The 20,566-nt window shown below is 36.4% G+C and overlaps 1 protein-coding gene across 3 annotated transcripts; it reads right to left on the reverse strand.

The window, feature by feature from the left end:
- Window positions 1-4,970: 4,970 nt before the first annotated feature.
- Window positions 4,971-20,160, reverse strand: LOC100890084. Of its 3 annotated transcripts, none has more exons than XM_030996898.1 (15): window positions 19,802-20,160; window positions 17,864-17,917; window positions 14,967-16,090; window positions 14,134-14,404; window positions 13,443-13,715; window positions 12,225-12,392; window positions 11,715-11,876; window positions 10,823-10,984; window positions 9,968-10,126; window positions 9,365-9,467; window positions 8,332-8,478; window positions 7,605-7,809; window positions 6,654-6,702; window positions 5,928-6,033; window positions 4,971-5,437 (listed from the first exon to the last, which is right to left on the reverse strand). In XM_030996898.1, exons 2-15 carry the CDS (start codon window positions 17,913-17,915, stop codon window positions 5,191-5,193), a joined length of 3,228 nt encoding a protein of 1,075 aa, XP_030852758.1. In that variant the 5' UTR covers window positions 17,916-17,917; window positions 19,802-20,160; the 3' UTR covers window positions 4,971-5,190. The 3 variants fall into 3 exon arrangements, with proteins under 3 accessions (XP_030852758.1, XP_011667983.2, XP_030852756.1); XM_011669681.2 differs by having other exon boundaries at window positions 5,928-6,039; XM_030996896.1 differs by lacking the exon at window positions 19,802-20,160 and having other exon boundaries at window positions 5,928-6,039; window positions 17,864-18,041.
- Between the last annotated feature and the right edge of the window lie 406 nt (window positions 20,161-20,566).

The raw sequence follows: 20,566 nt of genomic DNA on the forward strand, positions 1-20,566 counted from the left end.
TAACGTACGAAACCATAAGTATATACAACATGAAAAAGTATGAACCGAGTCTCGATATTAATGTTCATTTGACTCTAAAATTGTCAGCCAATTATTTTTGAATATATAGTACCCTCTTCTTCTCTTGATACTTTTTAATGCATTGCAATTCTCCTTTCTCTCTTTTTTAAACTGTCTCTCTCTTTCTAACTGTCTCTCTTATTCGAACTGCTTTCTCACTAGTGTACCTTTTATTCTCTCTCCCCCCCCCCCCTCTCTCTCTCTCAGTCTCTCTCTCTCTCTCTCTCATTCTAACTGCTCATTGCACTCTATCTGAAGTCGATCACAAGGTCCGCGGTTCGAGACCCGCAACGGCACTAATGTCCTTTGCCAAGACATTGATCTACATTTGCCACATTTAACCCAGGTGATGTAAATGGTACCTGGCAGGAATTTATTCTTTGAAATGCTAGAGCGCCGCAATGGCAGCACAGCTAAAGTCGGGGTAATAATCTCCAAGTTTGGAAGCGCTTAGTGATTCTAATACGCGCTCTATAAACCTGAGTATTATTATAATAATAATTATTATTATCTCTCTAATTCTAACTGCTCACTCTATCTCTCTCATTCTCACCGTATTTGTGTTTCTCTCCTTCTCTTTCTAATTGCTCTCTCTCTCTCTCTCTCTCATTCTTTATGTGTATGTCTTTCCAACAGCTCATGCACTCTCTCCCTAACTGTGCTCTATCTTTTATCCGTTCTTCTATCTGCTCTCTGTCCTTCTAACTTTCTTTCTATGCATAATATTTCTCCCCTTCGTACATATACATCAGAAGGTTTATTTTCAGGGTGGGTGACTGTAAAAAGTGTTCCAGTATTTTTAATTAAATGATATTAAATTGATCATGTGACATCTTGACATCTGTTCACAAAATTGTCTTCCTTTGTGGTAGTTTAGTACAGTTATTATCTATATAGGGCCTATAACAGGTGACCCGTGAAGGAATGTAGGAAGTTCAGATACTTCCACAGTTCTAGAAGAATAAAGACTACTAGTAAACCGATGGGCCGTGAGAGTAGTGAAAGTGCCAATGCTTCTCGACGTTTTACTAATTACTTATTGTATTTATATGCATAAACTTCAATATAGTCACTCATACTGTAGTTAGCATGACGTTAAATGGGGGTAAGTCTATGATAAATATACAAATAATACCCTTTTCAAGTAAGACACTGGCGTTGTTAACTTTAGTTTAAGACGTTATCGTGACTGTCTATTTCAAGTTACAATTAATAAGATAATATTAATTATGACTACAGTAGACTAAACGTTAGGAATTAAATCTACTTAGTCTATAGTCAAAATCTACTCCAAAATATGCATTGGATTGCTATAAATTTTAGTATAGATTATCAGCAATTGAAATGATCAGAATCAGATTGAATTGAGTTTCCATTGGCATTATGTCATACGTGATACGTACATGAAATAAAAAACATGGGACTACACAGAGCGCTAGACGCGAAGTACTTCCAACTTCCAACCTGCTTTTAAAATACATAGGACACATAGTTGAACTTTCGAATGTAATATCTGTCAACATTTTTTATAATACTGGTTTGAGAAATTAATTGCAGAATATGCAGGCATTTTCAACTATTACATTCCTCAAAACAAAGCTCAGAAACAGAACCTGCAGTCGAATTGTACACAAATCTGTATTCCAACCCTCTCGCACGTCGATTTTTCGGAAGTGCAACATGGCAGACCCACGAAGTCAGTCCTCTCAGCCAATAGTGTGGTACGGTATGTCACTGAAACAGCTCCCGTAGGACTTGTGTACCAAAGTTGATTTTTTTTTTTTTTTTTTTTTTTTTTTTGTATTTTTGGATTCTTTGGGGTCCAAACCATCAGAAATTGATGGGGTTTAAATTTTCCCGAAGACACCAATTTTCCTATTGCGCGTTATATATGCCATTTTGGCGCCCAATATGAAGGAGAAGTCTGAAAAATTGAACCCCATCATTTTTTGGTCAATTGGGACCCTTTAGCAACCAAAACAGCAACAACAAAAATCAACTTTGGCAAAAAAATTCTTCGGGATTACATACCATACCGCACTACAATGAAATATCCAGGTGTAGAGGTCAGTGCCGTGAATAGTAACCTGCGTGCAGTGCATATTCACCAATTCACTCACAAGCTTCTATTATTTGTACAATTCAGAAGGTGCGCAGTTATCGTAATTATTTTTAGTGCGCATTTCCTCAAACTCCCAAGCAACGTGAGGCTTTTTGTATGACATTCATATTTATCGTACTTCATTTAAATCAAGAGTTGTTATTCCTGGCTTCCTAGGTAAATATAGTATTTATTCGCCCCTTCGTGCTTTTGTTTGAGGGTACTCGTTCTAATTTTTTCCCTCATATCTCCTCAAACTACAACGGCGTGATGCCTTTTATCTGAGATGTATATCAATCATACCTTAAACGATGCTCGTTTTGCAAGTAAATATTCCATGTATATTCCCTCGTTTGTTACTCTGTTATCATAATTATATGTCCGCGGTCATTTCCTCAAACTATAGCGATATGAGGCGTTTGTAAAAGACCTAAACTATAATATCTCTTGAGATTTTAGGTGAATAGTGTAAATTCTCTCCTAGATGTTTCAAAATTCATACGTTATTGATGATTATTAATAATAACTTATCCAACTTATATTAATACGTACTTAAGTTTTAAGAGAGGCTTACCATAACAAGCCACGCTTTTCAATAAGCACCACATTTTCAAATGTCACATAGAAATCGTTTTACCTTCAATGATGTTCAAACTGTCAAATTTGTTTAAATGTCAATAATGTAATTAAACTATTGCAATTTTTTATGAAATATGCTCCATTTTGTTATGATGTTTGATTTCTGTATAACATTCGAACATGTGAAATAAATAACTTCAATTCAAACTAATAGCTCATAACGAACGACTTATCCCATTTTCTACTAGACATGTGCAAGGTGAGGGGTTGGGATCGGCCCCATCTGCATAAAACGTCGTACTGATTTTATTACCTTATTTGTTTTTACTGGCCATAAGTGAAACGAATCTTTAAAACGGGTATTGAGATTTGTTTTGAAAGTAAAAGAAGCCAAGGAGGGCAATGGAGTAATAGTACAAATAAAAAATATTACGAAATTTCAATTTTCTAAACAGCGGGGCAGAATGGGCACGATAATGACATTCCACTTAATTCTTGTTTATTTTGTTTCCTTCAGAATTAATCTAGAGGCTTTAGAAATCACGAAGAAAACTCCCCTTTTCGCTCTGTTTAATGTGCCTTTGGAAAATTCGTTAATTTATGTCATGTTTACGTTTTCAATTATCAACAATAGGATCACAAGTCAAGCACACGATACACAGTGCACAGAACAACATGCATATTAAGTTGATCAGATTATGGGTTGCCTATATTCTGTACTGGTATATAAACACGCACCCACGCAGGCACACATTAACATTGCTAATGAAAAAGCTACATAATGTCCCCCTTTTCACTCTGTTTAATGTGCCCTTGGAAAATTCGTTAATTCATTTCATGTTTTTCATTTATCAACATCAACAATGGGATCACAAGTCAAGCGCAAGATACACAGTGCACAGAACACAATGCATAAGTTGAGCAGCCTCAAATTCAGGATTGCCTTTATTCTTTAATTGTATATACACACGCACCCACGCAGGCAGACATTAACCAGGGACATGATATGTCCCTGCATTAACATTGTCAATGACAAAGCTACATATGTCCAGGGACATGATATGTCATTGTTGTATTACCACAGTACCCAATAGGATCATTTTTTAATCACGCGAATGATGCTATCTGTCTGTTTTGCAACTCATACCATCTAACCTTTAAAGACGCACGGTGGTGGGCTCTCATTGAGAATTCGACACCTGTCCATTCGGGTGTTTACCAAATCACAGGTATTGTCAATCGCCAGGATTAGCCTTAAGTTTTACGACCAACGAGCCTTACGTAATACTCTGCGTATTCCACCAATTTCCCCATATGGTAAAGTCGTTATCTTACATTTACCTCACCCGAATACTTTACTAGGTACTATATAGGGGTTATTTCTTGATGTGACTACGGTTTGTTGAGTGCAGACTTGTACACGCAATGGTATTTTCATTAAGTCTGGTGTCAGCAAATTATGAACCACTGCACATGGATACTGACGACCGCTCACTTAAACTTCCTAATATTGAAAACCATAAAATATCGAAATCAAAATCATAAGATTGAAGAAAAAAAGATAAAATGAAGAAGAGCAGGCATCCCCTGTACCCAACCACATAAATTAAGGCCAAGAAGAGAGATTTTCTTGCTGAAAAAACGGACCATCAATGGCTATATTAGGAAAAATTGTCTTCCCCTTTCGCCAAGGTCCGGCGCTACAATTGCTTACTATATTTATTTTCTTTACATCTAAAAATCGACAAGTAATGAGTTGTGACAGTCTGTGCTATATCCGGTATTAAACATATGTCAATTTCCATCTCTCTCTCTCTCTCTCTCTCACGTTATACTTATACTTACATTTTAGAATTGTAGTACTTTGTTAAATTTTATGATGTAAACGCAAACACATGCACAGCCCAATTGGGTTAACTTTCTCTTTCAGTGAACATGCCTTCCTATACTTAATTCTCTTCTCATTTTCTTCTTCCATTTACTATTTTTTTTCTTTCCTATATCAACGTTCTGTTATACAATATGTAATTTTCATAATGATATCTATAACGTTCTCTCAGTAACTGTGTTAAGTTATAATAGGCGTTCCCAACTAAAGCTATGCTTTTCGGGTTTTCGCCTCCTTTCGTATCTGAATTATTTACTGTATACTCTATGTCGAACTCATTGTTACATATATAATTTATATATGCATTATGTTTCATATTTTACTGTTGAGAAGAAAATAAATGTTAATATTAAAATACTATTTGAAAATTAAAATAGGAAATAATTATAAAGGCCATTTTCCTGTTTGAAATTTAAAAACTCCCGTTCGCCCTTCCCTGGCCTGCTCCTCACTTTATTTAAGGTTCTTTTCTTACAACTATTCTGGTACAAATTGCATTATTACAATTTCACAGAGTTTGATGGCAAATATAAAGCAAAATATTTCCTCACTGTGCAACAATTTACAATTGAAGAACCCTAGTGTCGCTCTTGTATATCATGAATTCGTATTCCCCTTCGACAAGGTCGTTATTCACAGTTTGATTAATAGGTTTTGACGGTTGATATTCGTGGTATGAATGGTCTACTTGTTGGTTTCCCGTGCTTGTTGTTGAATGTGCTGCCGGTAACGGGTCTGTGCACATTCGGTGAGTCGTGGTGAAGCCTGCCGGAGCAGCGGGGGAACCCCTGTTCCTTTGCCGTCGAGATCTAGGGACCAGAAAAGAAGAGATTACCAAGGGTAGAGAATTATTTAGACTTAGAGAGGGAATGAGGGTTAACTTGTCACATGTGATTTATTCAGAAAACAGAGAATTATAACTTGTTTGTTGCGACTGTCATTCACTTTGACATTATCCTTTGCATGCATGCTATAGAGGGTAATACAATAACATGTGAATGAAACCTATTTCTTTCTTCTATAATGGTCCATAGTTATGATTGTGTACCTAAATATTTTACACTCATCCTCTATTCATCTCTTTATTTCTCGCCTCTCCTCTCTTGTCCTCTTTCCTTCGCCCCCGTGATTTAATTTGACAGCACCGCTGTTCTACCGACCTGTCCTATAAAAAGGGATACACTTTGACATGATTTCCCCTCTCCCTGTCTTTATTTCCTTTGTTTTTTCCGGGGTTTTTTCCCGCAATATTAGCATTGATACTCTCTACTTGATTAAAATGAAATGAGTACAAATTACCTTTTTCGTTTACGGAGACAGATGAATATCACGATGACTCCGATGACGACAAGAGTCACAGCTATACAAACTATTGTCAAAGTCACATGTGTGCCACTACCAGGAACTTCAACTTCAAAATGCAAAGATATCAAATCAAGAGCAATTTCCATACCATATCAGAGATCCTATATAAATCATGTTAGGATTACATAAAGCTTCATCATACTATCTGAACATTTCAATAAATGACGGAAAAGGCTATTGAAATGGCTTATATAACGCGCAATAGGGAAATTTGGTGTCTTCGGGAATTTTGAACCCCATCAATTTCTGATAGCTTGGACCCCAATGAATCCAAAAATGCAACCCAAAAAAAAAATCAACTTTGGCACAAAAATCCTACGGGAGCTGTTTCAGTGATATACCATACAACACATTTTAACCGGAACCATGATGCCGGAGCCTCTAACCCAATTACTATTTATGACGATTTTATGGAACTAATAAATACTTGTAGGTACAAAAATTTAAAACAAAATGAAAGAAAACCCGTCAGTTCTTTAAATTATTTTCTCAAGTCTATGTGAATATAATTTGTTGGAAAAGGTATTAAATGAATAGGGAAAAATCAATAAATAGGATTTTTGAAATGCAGAAAAAAAATAAAGAATTATTTCAGCTCATAATAAAAAAGTGAATTCCTGGGTAATGGGAAGACAAAAATTAATATATTTAAATATTCACCTTTGAGTCGAATTGGTTCTATGAATGGTCCATTCACAAAATAAACATCCTTTAAGAGTGAGAAACAAGTAAACGAAAATAAAGAAGCATAAAACCATTCTGTAATGAGTATTTCAAGAAATTTAAATTCATTTTTTTTCTTTTCGGGGGGGGGGAGGAACAAACTAAGAAAGTCATAATAAGTTATCAATTCATGGTCGCGTAATCGGCTCTAAATGATTGCTTACTTAGCTTTGTTCCTCCTCCACCATTGAAAGTAAATAAAAATTATTTCGTTTTTTTCCTATTTATTTGTGTTCTTGATCGGATTTCATTACATGTGAAGTAGAATATCATTTTGCATTCTATTATCTTAATCACAAGAAAGAAGGAAAAACATGAAATTTGATGTACAAAAGGCATGGAGAATTGTTCACAAATGATGTCATCAAATTGAATATCATTTCAAAAAGCGTTAACTTCCTTATTCCTTGCCCGATTTTGTTCAAATTTTCACTGATTTTATTCAAATATCTTAAACTTTACAATAAAAGTAACTTGTATGAAGGTTTTGGTTCCCAGTTCCTAATTACCATATTCATGAATACCATATGAACAAAATGCCAATTGTTTGGGTGTGTACATGCATGCAGTGAGGATTTTATAAATCTGTGTGTGTGTTCCTACTATGAGTATTGTGCTGCTAATTATTTCAGAACAATAGTTTCAGTTATGAGGCTAAAAACAAGTAAAATTATTAATAAATAGAGAATTAAAATCATATTTCCCGTTTTTTACATATTTACCGGACGCGCATCTCATTTACCGGACGGTACTTACCGGTATTTACCGCCGGTAATTACCGCCACCGGTATTTACCGCCCAACCCTGCCCTGCTCAACCAAAAAATCAATATGCCTCTCCCCTACCCCCACCCTCATCGTAGGTAAGCAAAGGTTGTTTTTTTTTTACCCCATCTTGATGAGAAGGTGAGTACACTCTGATAAAGCAGGAATAAAAGCTGTCCGGATTCAAAGGACCACCGGTTGAATGCAGGGTCGTTGCTCTCACAGTAGCTCGTCTTTTTCGATGATCTTCATTTGCTTCGCCCCAAGTGTTGCATTCAGATTGAACTTCATATCGAGAGCCCACTGTGATCACATTGCCAGCTGGAATGCTAGTTATGATACATGAGAGAAGTTTGTTTGCATCTTATCTATAACTCAATATTATTAGCGAAATAAACACATCCGAACAATATAATTTAATATATGGCCTGCACCACAGTACATTTAATTGTTTATCTTAAACTGAAGAATTTGTTCGAGATAAAAGATGATTCAGACACGCAAATATATTTGACTTGAAACTTAAAATCTTACCCCTTTAGTACACTATCATTATGCCTCACGAGCACTTATTCTACACCATTCATGCCAGGATCAAGTAAAACTAACAGGAACACTTAAACCTGTGGCTTTTAAAATGTCATCATTTTTATTCAGATACTCGTTATGAATTCCTGAAGAGGGGGAGGGGGCATATGTTCCAAATATATCATGATCCAGTTACTTTGCTATATTGCTTACCTGAATAATAATTACTTCATATCATTTATAATTGAACTGTTTCATCGAAACTGCTTTTTACAGGAAATAAAGGCTCACTACTTCTTTACAAAAAAAAAGATCACACTTACGTCGAGAAGACCATCGCACTGAACGGGGTTCCTATCCGGTTTCTTGCGATGCTGTAGTCCCTCGTATTGTTAATGCCGTAAGCATTGTCATTGGAATTAATACTAGTTGTTTCATCATACAGCTGAACAACGATGACTTCAAAGCAACTATATATATAAGATATAGATCGAAACTTTATTGACAAGAACATTATTCTATATCATACTGCAAAATACTATGATAAGTCGTTTTGCTAATATTTATAATGAGTTATTTTACTCCAAAATGCCAGTATATAATTCAATTCAATGTGATATACTTTAATTCAATTCAGTTCACCTTGAAATGAAAAAAAACCATATCATACTTATACCATCGCAATAAGTAAAAATAACCATAACACATGTTTAAGGTGTAGGGGCCTAAATTACAGAAATGGGAATCCACCAAACATGCTAGAAAGTAATAGTCCATGCTTGTATAGTTGGCATAATATTGTAGAACCGGAGGAGTTCATTACAACCTTTTTATGTCAAACAAAATACGAAGATTCATGCATCATATCGTCGTACAGGGGCTTTTACAGACCTTGGCCTCATAATTCATTCAATCGAATGTATTTGCCTTTCCAATGTTTTTTTCGCTCACATGTAAAATAAGGGCACTGACTCGGAACCTTGAGGGGCGAGACGTTAAATCTTACAGAGAGATACATATTAGTCACAGTTTTTTCTATGTTTTACAACGTTTACTGTCATTGGCGTTATTAATCTTGAGATGTATACGGTACCCTCATATTCGTATGTTTCAAGTTCGGCATCATCACACGTATACCTGCCGATCACCCGCGAACAAGCAAATATTGTTCAGGTATAATTATCTTATAATAAAACGCTTTCGATAATACTTATTGACGTACAAATGTTTTCCTACCTAGGTGAGAGTTATTTAATGTTCTCCTTGGTTTGAAATATGTAAAGAGGGGCAACTGCCATCCTGTTCCTCTTTAAGATATGCTAGTGCCCTAGTACCAGTGATGAAAAATGAAAATACCTGATAGGTCCATTTGGATTGCGATAAGCCGGTATGTTGATGTCAAAACTGTAATCTCTGATGCCACCAGATACGATGGTTGGTGTAGGTGGTTTTACTGGAACTAAAACATCCAAAACAACAGTAAAATTCGATGGCAAAAAATGATGTCTATTTTAATCGGAAGGGTAATATAATCCCAAATAGATTGAAAATTGTCCCAAAGCTGATTTCTTAAAAGTCTTTACGATCACATTAACACAACGGGTCGGCGGATTCTTGATTTTAAAAGGGAATTTTTTGAAATTCAGGTATTGAAAGCAAGATCAATCTAAAGATTTAAAGCTTAAACATCAATGTATCATTGTACTCAAATGATAATATTCTTTAAATATGATGATATGTTTTCCTTTGCAATGAGACCAAAACCTGTCGGAATATATCTGATTTAAAGCAAGGAAAGTATGGCAATTCATTATATTTTAGTGGTAACCCTTTTTTCGAACACCATTTCAGTGATTAAACGTATTTGAATTTTCGTAAACATAATAATTTTCCACAAAGATCAAATGAACGAAACGATGGAATTATGTAGATCTTTACATGTATGTCCTGAAAGATTACCTGTTTGCAATGTTGTAAAGATCTCACTGTAGGCCAATGAACTATTCAGCTTCATATGATCAGATATCCGTAGCTCTAATGCAAACGCTACCACAACAGCTCTGTACGAAAGGTAAGGCCGAAGGACCAAAGTATGTTCCAAAATATTGGCAGTTACATCTGTATCAAAGCAACAAAATAACAAACAAATCAACCTATTAAGTTACATTGTGATTTGAGATGGGTGACCATGTAGATTTAGGTCGAATTGACATCTAGCAGTGCAACCTTTTGCAGAGAATAGTCATTTTTTGCGAACAGATAACTGTCAAATAGCTCCTATGTCATATAATGGCTTAAGTTAAATATTAGGATTTTATTAATATTGCCACCCCCCCCCCTTTCATTTCAATAGTTAGAATAAACATTTGCAAAGACAATTTATATTCTGTTCTCCATGACAGTTATTTTTCTGAGCAGACAAAGTAGAGATTTGCGTGGGAAAAGGATAATAGGAACCACCCAAATGATATAGACGTTTACGTATATATGTCAGGGATCGTTAATTTGCAGGGGCCGGTCATAACGAAATGACCTCAACCGAATTTCAGTTCCAGTACGCCCCTAGTCCAGAATCTGCCCGGTCCTTTATAATTCCCTACACACTTTCAAGCCGTCGAAGATGGCGTTATCAACAAACTCATAATTATGCTTACCAGCCCAGCCTTCGCCGGGCGTCTTAATTTGATCACGCCACCATCGGCTGGTAGCAAGTAAGTAGGGAGAGGTAGCGTTGGTGTGGTGGAGATCAAAATTAAATAGGCCAGATTCTGGTCTAGTACGCCCCATGCACCCGTTACACATTTATTTCCATACCTGTTGTATCTGTTGTACATGAGAGTGAAGAACAGCTTACAGGGACAGCATACACAGTGTACCCGTCCACAGGTCCATGGCTGAACAGTGGTTGTGTCCAGGAGACGATGGCTGAAGACTCTGTCACTTCCTTGACCGATACGTTGTTAGGAGGACCCGGTTCTACAAAAGAGTGTCAAATTATATCATGATTGACCATGCGAGCGGGGTGGGGGTGGTTCGCTAGAAAAGGGGATGAAAATATCCCCCGAAATTTCAATCAGCAAAATGATGTGTAAACAGACCTAGATCATATGTGAACAGTTGTCGGGTCCAGGAGACTACCGCTGAAAAATCGGTCACATATCATTGACCGTTGCGTTTAGTAGGAGGCCAGGTTCTGTGTAAGAACTTCCAATTGTAGATGTGTAAATTGGTTGAAATCTCCTCTTAATATAATATTTAGTTCAAAATTTGTTTGATTTTAAGAGTTAGTAGGTTGTCAATTCTGTGGCTGTCGTTGACAATCTAACAACCTAGCACACGATCGTTTCGTTTGTTGGTAAATTTGCCTTGATTGCATTTATTGATAACTTTTGGAGGCACAAGAATCTACTCCTTTACAAGTACTTTTTATACATGTATAATATAGCTGTCTAAATTGAGAAAATTTGTAAATTCTCAGGAAATATGCATAGATTTCCATCGTGGCAATGGTAATTTTATAAATTATATGAAGTATATAAGCATTAGAATAATGTATTCATACATCGAGATAAAACTTGGATCAAAATTAGAACTCTGTATTTGATGTAACTACGATTCGATTGTTTCATCCTGTCAAGGATATCTAATTGAGACTAATTAATGCCATTTCTTTCTTTCAACAAACTTCGTTATATTATTCTCTCACCGGCTTTCAATGTTGTGAATTCCTCGCTTGTCGCCTGTGAACTGTTCAGTATATCCCCGGGACTAGGTATTCTCGAGTCAATGGTGTATGCAATGACAATTACTCTGTATGTGGCAAACGGATCCAAATGTAGATTTTGGCTCACCGCTTCTGTCTTAAAATCTGGAATAAGAACAAAAAAATGAGACCATGTATATTGACTTTTGATTTGATTTGATTTACCAACAGCAATCCAGTAAACATTCCATACAATGTGTTTATATATTATACAAGAAGAGAAACTATTAGTTGGTAAAAGGGGGCAGATACTAGTACATGTCTAGCCTAACCCCTTAAACAGCTAAACAATAAAGAGAGAAAACAATTTATAATTATATTTATTCTTACAACCAATACATTAGACAACATTTGGTAAAATGTCATCATAACATGAGAAAATATAATATATCACAAAATTTATTTTTTTAATAAATAAATAAATTCGAACTAAAATGTGCATGATTATCTTGCATTTCAACACCGTGGAGCATGAGCTGGACAAACAGTTCTGAAGCTCTGTGAAGACCACGTATCCGTCGACTGTTCCATTCCCTCTGGTTACACGAGGGGGTTCCCATGATACAACAGCTGATGTTTGCGTCACTTCCGTTACCAGTACGTTGGTAGGTGGATGGGGCTCTGGCAAAGAAATTGGTAGTTTGTTTGTTTGATAACATTTCTGCATTTTCGACATAATAAAAAGTAATATACAAAGTAGGTACATACACTTTAAATAAAAATCGAAATACACATATAAAAATGTCGTATTAAAATCAATCACATAATTATACCTATCCACACAAAAACCCACATAGTTGACAAATCATTTTACAAATTGCATTTTTCCCCGGTTCCCAATATAAACAAATCTTCTGTGTGCCCATGCCTCCAGCCGTAATGCATGGCCTTCCAGAGAATTTTTTTTATGTTGGGGACTAGGTCAAAATGCAATAAATTATTGAAAATTTATTGCATTTTCTGTGTTTTTTTTTATTTTTGGAAACCGCCCCCTACCCTAGCCCCCGATGCGTACAGTCATGGTTCGGTGACAAAACAATGGCCTCGTAACTGTGATGCCCCGGGATCAAAACCGTGTCGATGTGCTATATTAGTGCCCTTTTGTGGGGCATTAATCCTCATTACTGTCATTTATGACTTGAGGGCGTAGGTCCCCTATTTAATAGGCATAGTAGCATATACATGCTTTAGCAGTCCCGCAAAACACACATTGGCAAATTATTATTCAATAAAATCTGAGAATGTATACTATTTTTCAGATCTATTATTTTTAAATAATTTTTAAAATAATTCCATGAATTGGGTAAAACTAAAATATTCCACCTTTATGAGCGACAGTGTATATGTTTAAGAAAACGCTATGAACGTTGTCATTTTAATAGAAAGAACTTCAAACCATATTTAAACTCTTTGATCCTGAACACTTTTTGGGTACAAAGTCTAGAATTCATACCACGAGTATAGATACACACTACCGAACTACAATGTCATGGGTCTGTCATTTGACAATCAAAACTACATGTACATGCTTTCCTCACTTCTTACATAATCATACGATGAAAACTATAAATGTTCGTTTAAAAAATAATTATCAGTTGAAATTAATTTTAAACGTGACAATGACATCATCCAAGAAGGATTATGAGCGACTATAAAGAAACACTTGGTTACCAGCTTTCAGTGTAGTTTGAGCTGGAAACTCCAGTCGGGTTCGCATTCCTAAGCTGTTTGAGCAGTTCATGTAGAACTTGTACTCTGTGTATGGGTAAAGTCCTGATAGTGTCGCTGGTGGATGGGTTGTTATAGCAACGGCTCTGGTGATGCCTTCCTCACTGGTTATGGAGACCGAACATGATTCGAAGAGACCAGTGTTGCCTGGACTTGTGCTCCAAGTGATGTTGAGCTGAGTCGCCATTAAGGACACCACTTCGGGATTAACAAAAACTGGAAATGCGATAGAAACACGAAGAATGCACGTAGGTTCATTAAAAGCAATCTCTAATGCTCATTAAAGAATTTAAAGGACAATCAATAGTTAGCTAGACACGTTCATGCGTACATTACATAATAACTACTGTTAATTTCAAATTTAAGTGACCTACGTAATGAATCACTTAATCATTGTTAGATAAACTCTAGTAGGAAATTTTACATAGTAAGACCTGAGCATCTTTGAGGACCACAAATCTTTGGTTTCCACAGAATACCAGGTTTATTTCTGACAATCCAATGTCCAATGATAACCTTGAAGCTCCCGAAATCTTGAACTGTTTTTTTATTACTGTAAATGATATTATAATTATGTTTATTCCTTTCATCTTTTCTTTGCGGTATAAGCTTTAGTGGTCATTCTCATTCTTACTTGGACAATCGTGTTCTTCTGCAGGCCCTGCTCCACTAGGGTTAAAGCTGCAGGTCAACGGTCTATCACTGGAGACTGCGCTGTACAGGTAAGATTCGCCTAGACCGGTCCCGTAGACAACAGCACGAAACCTGGGATAGAATGCTTGACCCTCTGTGGTGGTCTTCTGTTGACTTCGCAGAAGATATGATCCGCCACTGACCACTGCCCACTGTGAGCACATCCTTGTCCCGTCCAGTATCTCCATAGAGTAGTTTTCATTCCATGTCAACTGTTTGAATATACAAAAGCTCTTACTAGTATGTACATTTTATGGAAAGGTAGGCATCAGTTGTGTGCATTAGGAATGGGAGGGCATTCTTGAGAGTCAGATTTGGGATCGCCTTTGAATTAAAGTGGAATCTTGAAAGATTCTTGAAAGATTACTGTGGTGTGAATTTCACTAAATCTAAAGTGGCTTCAACTTCAAACGAAGTGATCTCTAGTACGACTCGAAAATGTTGATTTCCACTCCTCTGAAAGTATATCCTACCAAATGGTCGAAGTTTGGAAGAAAGAAAAAGGTGTGTTTATTTCTTCCCAACATGACATGAATATTATCTAACTGGCTGAAGCGTCGTTACCCCTAAATATGAATCCCATTGGTTTTTCCTAACTTTAAGAATCTTACGTAGTGTTTTCTTATTTTACTTCCCTATTTGACCACTAAAAGAATCTGGCTTACAGTATTAATATTTTGATAAGTAATTTTTTCATGTAAGGATAATATCTACAAGTTTTATGTAATTAAGAGAAACATTTTTATCTTTTGCTTTAATACAGACACAACTTACCGACAACGATTGGTAGTCTTTGAAGATGGAGATGTTCTTGAGGTGTTTGCATTCTGCCGTGAGTTCAAGATGAATGCTTTCAATATACGTGTACTCTTCACCAAACTCATGAACCGGGAAAGTAGCCTCCTGAACATACTGCTCAATCGGCGAAACCCGAATCATTGATGGGTCACTATTATCAGTTCCGTCACTTCTTCTCCCTTTGGGATACTGCATAACGGTTATTGGTTTGTCAGCAGAGACAAACGTCATGGTCTGAGATGGTACATCTATTGTTCGAAAGTCACCCATGTTCAACCTCAGAACTATGTTGCCATAGAGGACAGTGGTTTGATCGCGACCTGTTACAACTTGGAAAACATAACCCGAACCACGACTGACAAAAGGGCTCAACAGGAACATCTTTCCCCATGACGTGAACGGAGCTAGTTGTTCAGCTATATGGTCACAGTATTGAACACCTTCAGGGACGTTTGCACATTTCGCTCCTGTGCTTACAGCGATTGATGTGTTTGTGATGATTCTTGTTCCAGTGATGCCTGTAAACTGCGGAAGGAGCTGTATTGATTTAAATGGATGAAGAGTATATCGGAACACGTCACCAGCATCAAACGTCTCGTCAACAAACTGCACCGTAGAGGTCATATGAATTTCGACAGAGACACCTTCCCCAAGCGACGATATTGTCACAACACCGCTACCTTCCGTCGGGTTACCTCCCCACGTTATTGTTGCTATGAAATATTCCTGGCCTAAAGACTCTGAGGGCATTACGGTGAACATATCCGAATTCGATGGATCAAGGTTATAGTGAACAACAGTAATGGCTTTGTTGGAGACCACATGAACTGTAGAATCAATGGGCCCTGATGTTGTTTGGTGAATAAGTTCTCTCGGTAGCGGGTACTTACGGGGACCTGAACCCGGTGTTAAAGTGATTCGTTCCTCGAGAGATTTTCCAGGAAGTGATATATGCACGGTGGTTGATTCATTCGTAGTTCCTTGAAGGATCATACCGATAATGGAATGTATTATGTAATTTGGATGATTCGGCATGGGGGCAAAGACGAACTCTGTCCCACTTAGTGCACTAACAGAAGATTGGACAAACGTCGCCGGAGCTGCAAATTATAATTAAACATGATGATAACAGATTCTGTTAACATTGTAATCCGATATGGATAGTACATTGTAATACGACACGGACACAGTGTTTTCACATTGTAATACGATATGAATAGTACAGTGTGCTAACATTGTACTACGATGTGGACACATTGTTTTCACATTGTAATACAATGTGGACACAGTGTGCTATGATATTGTAATAATATATTATATCAAGAGGGAGAGAGGGAGGGCACCAATCTCCCTCGAAAAAATTACATGCTAAGTTACAATGTATATGATTAAGGGATAGATGTGGTATGGGGTCCAATTGTCTTTAATTCCAATCCTTCTCCCATTTCTCTCGGTTTATATATTCATTTTCTGCCTTTTCTTCGCTTACATTCGTCTTTCTACGGGGGCAGGTACTCCCAGTAGCTACGCCACTGTTATTCAACATTATGAGAGTGTTACCAAACGTCTCTGTGGCGCTTCTTGTTAGGGGCTCTGTGTTCTTTCCATAAAAAAGGAGAGAAACATCTGGCACCATGGGGAAGATGTGTCATTTTCACTACTCGTTTCTCGGTTTCGATGCACGCAATGATGATGCATTCCGTACTGACAGCAAAAGCGATGTAAATCGCATGCCTCCATAGGAAGCCAAGATTAATACTTTAATACCTGTAACAGATTGAATAAGATTTTTTTTTCCTTTAGAGAGTTGAAAGGTCAATACCAAACGATTTTTTTTTTACACACACTAGAAAACCTTTCTCTGAAAACCAATCTGATCTCATTTGCTAAATGTGGCAATGGAGGAACATTCATGTAGGTTCCATTTTTCTGAGCCCTGTTACACAAAACTAAGCAGTTGATTGTAGGAATTGATAAATCGATCGTACAATCGATGGATTGTACATCATGGTCCATTGCCAAATAGCTAGCAATCCATTACTTTTTTGTGACGAGCCCAGGATGTGTCTTGGCCTCCGTGACCCAAATTGTATCGTTGCTAGGAAGTGATAAAGTAAAGAGAGAACTACATTCTGATAAAAATGAACAGAAATATGATTACATTGACCTTGTAGAGTGCCGAACACTCCATAATGGCAGGACATTATCCTCTTTTATATTCAAATGAGTAATAAGTTACACTCAAGTCAACGATAGAATATCACTTTTGCATGATTCGAGACGATCATTCCACATTGTGTGGTTTTACCTACATTACTATTGATTCAGAGCCCTAAAAATATGCCAGATGCTCGAGAAGAAAGGCCATCAATTTCTCCATACACTGTCCGTAGATTTTGTTCATGACCTTATTGCGTTTCAGAACGGGAAATAACAAGGGGGAAATAACCTTTAAAATCCTTAAATTGGCAACTAGTTGAGAGAATCAAAATCAATGTTTTTAAATCAAAAGTGAAGATTTTCTTCTCTCAACTTTTCGACGATTAAATTGTTGTCATAGATATTAAATGCTATTAGAACGATGTAGCAATACAAGAAAAATTATCGCCAATTTGAAGATGTATGTTTGATCAATTTAACCATTTAAGAATCCTTTCCTGAAAGGGATTTAATGGAGCAATGCGATGGAAAATGAAATGTCCAAATTAATCTTGTAGCTTCGATGATATTGATTGGGAAGTCATAATTAAATTGCTCTAATTGTATTGTGTTTTTAAAATTAGCATTGGTTATGTATTAACCACTACTAAACAGAAACAGCCAAAGCTGGTATTTAAAAAAAAATGAATTACGAAAAGAAAATATATATTTACCGGACAGGATGAAAAGAAGACACATGAAGCAGACAGGTCTTCTGAACGCCATGTCTAAATACAAAGATATTTGAAGAAGAAATTACTGCAGGAAGAACGCTGCTACGATATGATAAAACTTCCTTAAATTTCGGGAATTTGGCGCGAACTTTCACATGTACGAAAGTCAATGTCAGATCGATGCCTTGAAAGAAGGATCCTTCCGTTTATACATAATCATGTGACTATGAACTGACACTGTTCTCAACCGTCATAAAAGAAAGTAATAATAACATTACCCATCATTATCTCGCAGTCGCTTGGACGAAACTTCCTTTGGCTATACAATGTATGAAATCATTTATAAACGAAAACTTTACTGGAGAAACATGATCCCAGAAACTTAACACCAAAATATTGTTTTAAGAGGAGTTGACGTTCTCAACTATTCAAGAGCATAATGTCAAAATCCTCTTCAATATATGTCAATCTGAAGAGGCTTCGTGTGGTTTGATGATCGTTTGTATTGATTACAGGACCTCGATGGCAAGTCGTTCAGTTCCTTACAAAAGGGCATTATATAATTCCAAGCATGCTCATTTCTACACAAATGCAAATTCGCACAATATCTATTTTTAAATAGTAAAGCCAAAGTATTTTGCCAGACATCTAAAGCGTCAAAATGTAATTCCTAGTTATCGATTGTATTGGTGCACATGTTTTTCAAACGTATATTTTAGAAGAACAACAAAATGTTTTCATACAAAAATAAATAAATAACGCAGCCAACTTACATTTCGCCATCATTTATGATAACAAATTTGGAAATAAGGTCGATGAAGGGATGAAATATGATTCTTAGTAATCCATGACTGGAAAGGAAATAGTTCTATTGTATGCAAAATAGACGGGTCTATATTCCGGAAAGAACTTTCATGAATTTGGAAACGTTGGCACACTCGTCCACTTACACCACTATGTTGTGCATTGTATATGTAGTGGTGACGTATATAGCAACTATTAAAACAAAAATAAAATAAATAAATTCCTTCAAAATAATTTCTTTATAAAAGCAAAGCATTACTGTTTATTGGTTGAATAATCATGCCTGGCGGGAATAAAGTAATGCATGTGCAACGCTGGTGTCCAATTCCTCAGAATTTCCCCCAAAATACACCTGTTTTAATTAAGTTACATTGGTTGCCAATAAGGCATAGATTTGCATTTGCATTTGCAAAGCATTGAACGGTCAAGCCCCAAATTGATTAGTCTGAATTGTTATCTTTTAAATCATATCCACGATGTACACAGAACAATGTGCTTCTAAGCTACCTCACAAAAACAAACAAAAAACTTTTGGAGACTGCTTACAGTTGCGCCCCTCCAAAGCTTTGGAATAACCTACCACTAGCCATAATAAATGCCTCATTTGTTTTGAGGAGCTTTTATTGTGTGTCCGTAAAGTAATCGGCCCATAGTACTGTTAAGAGTTCTATTTTCATCATAGCGGAGTAGAGTATATTCATATAGCAGCTGCGCTTCAAAAATTGAATTTGTTTTGGGGTATTGTTATAATTAAAGTTGTTTTAATTGTTTAAAGGGTATTAAATTTAATCTATATACATTCATTTCCAAATTAACACTTGAAGTTTATTGTAATAATGGGGAGAATGCTTAGAATAAACATATGTGTGATAAAAGTAATTCAGATATAAGTTGTAGTTACTAATTCGTCGCTGTTTTCACGAAGTGACGGTAGTGAGAAAAAAATTGCATTCACTTTGCGTTACGATTTTCCTCACTACCGTCACTTCGTGAAAACAAGGACGAATTGTAGTATTCTAAAAAACGAGTCGAAGTTAAAAAAAAGCATATGGCACAATAATCTATTTCACAATTATGTAGCGCTATCGAAGTTCAATGCAACTACATATTTGATGAATAGATAATTTAACATACCTGAAGCTTTTCGGCCAATATGAAGACAGTCGAAAAGTAATTGATCTCAGTAGCCAGGGCAAAGTACCAACGAGAAGAGACAATAAACGGCTTCGATTGATGGGAAAATGTTTGCTGCCTCCCAAATCCCAAAAGTAGACTTTTGAACCAAACGTTTGTCCAAATTTGGAAAACTTAGAGCATCTGGGAGACGACGGAAAAAGCAGGTCAATACAGAATGGGCATCAAACCCCTTTACACGTCGTAGGTACCTCCCACAAGAAAATAGCACATCGAAAGGACTAGTAGAGCCAATTATAATCCATAACCCTGTCTATGTTGGCAAAGCCATCACTATACTGTCGCGTTTCGGGATAGTTGTGAATTTGAAGATCCCTATTTTTCCTTGCCGATCCTCTTTCGATTTTCGAAAGCACTGTCGTTTGCTTAATAGATCTAACCGCCTCCTTTCACACTTATATATATATATATATATATATATATACATATACATACATACATATATATATATATATATATATATATATATACATGTATGAAGCATCAAAGAACTTTCCCCTTTCTTTCTTGATGAGAAATTAGCAGAAATCTTAAAGATAAAATTGGCCCCTTAACCCCCTCCCCCGCCCCCCCCCCCCCCCCCATCATTGAAAATGTTCCAAAGATACACCTGACGGAAGCAGGTATGATGGTTTTGTGAAACATCCAATGTTGCAGTCTCGCATACACTTCCTCTTATTACTCTTGGGCTTCATGACCTTATCA

The sequence above is a fragment of the Strongylocentrotus purpuratus genome, unplaced genomic scaffold (assembly GCF_000002235.5).
Source record: "Strongylocentrotus purpuratus isolate Spur 01 unplaced genomic scaffold, Spur_5.0 spur5_scaffold_3, whole genome shotgun sequence".
Lineage (NCBI taxonomy): Eukaryota > Metazoa > Echinodermata > Echinoidea > Camarodonta > Strongylocentrotidae > Strongylocentrotus > Strongylocentrotus purpuratus.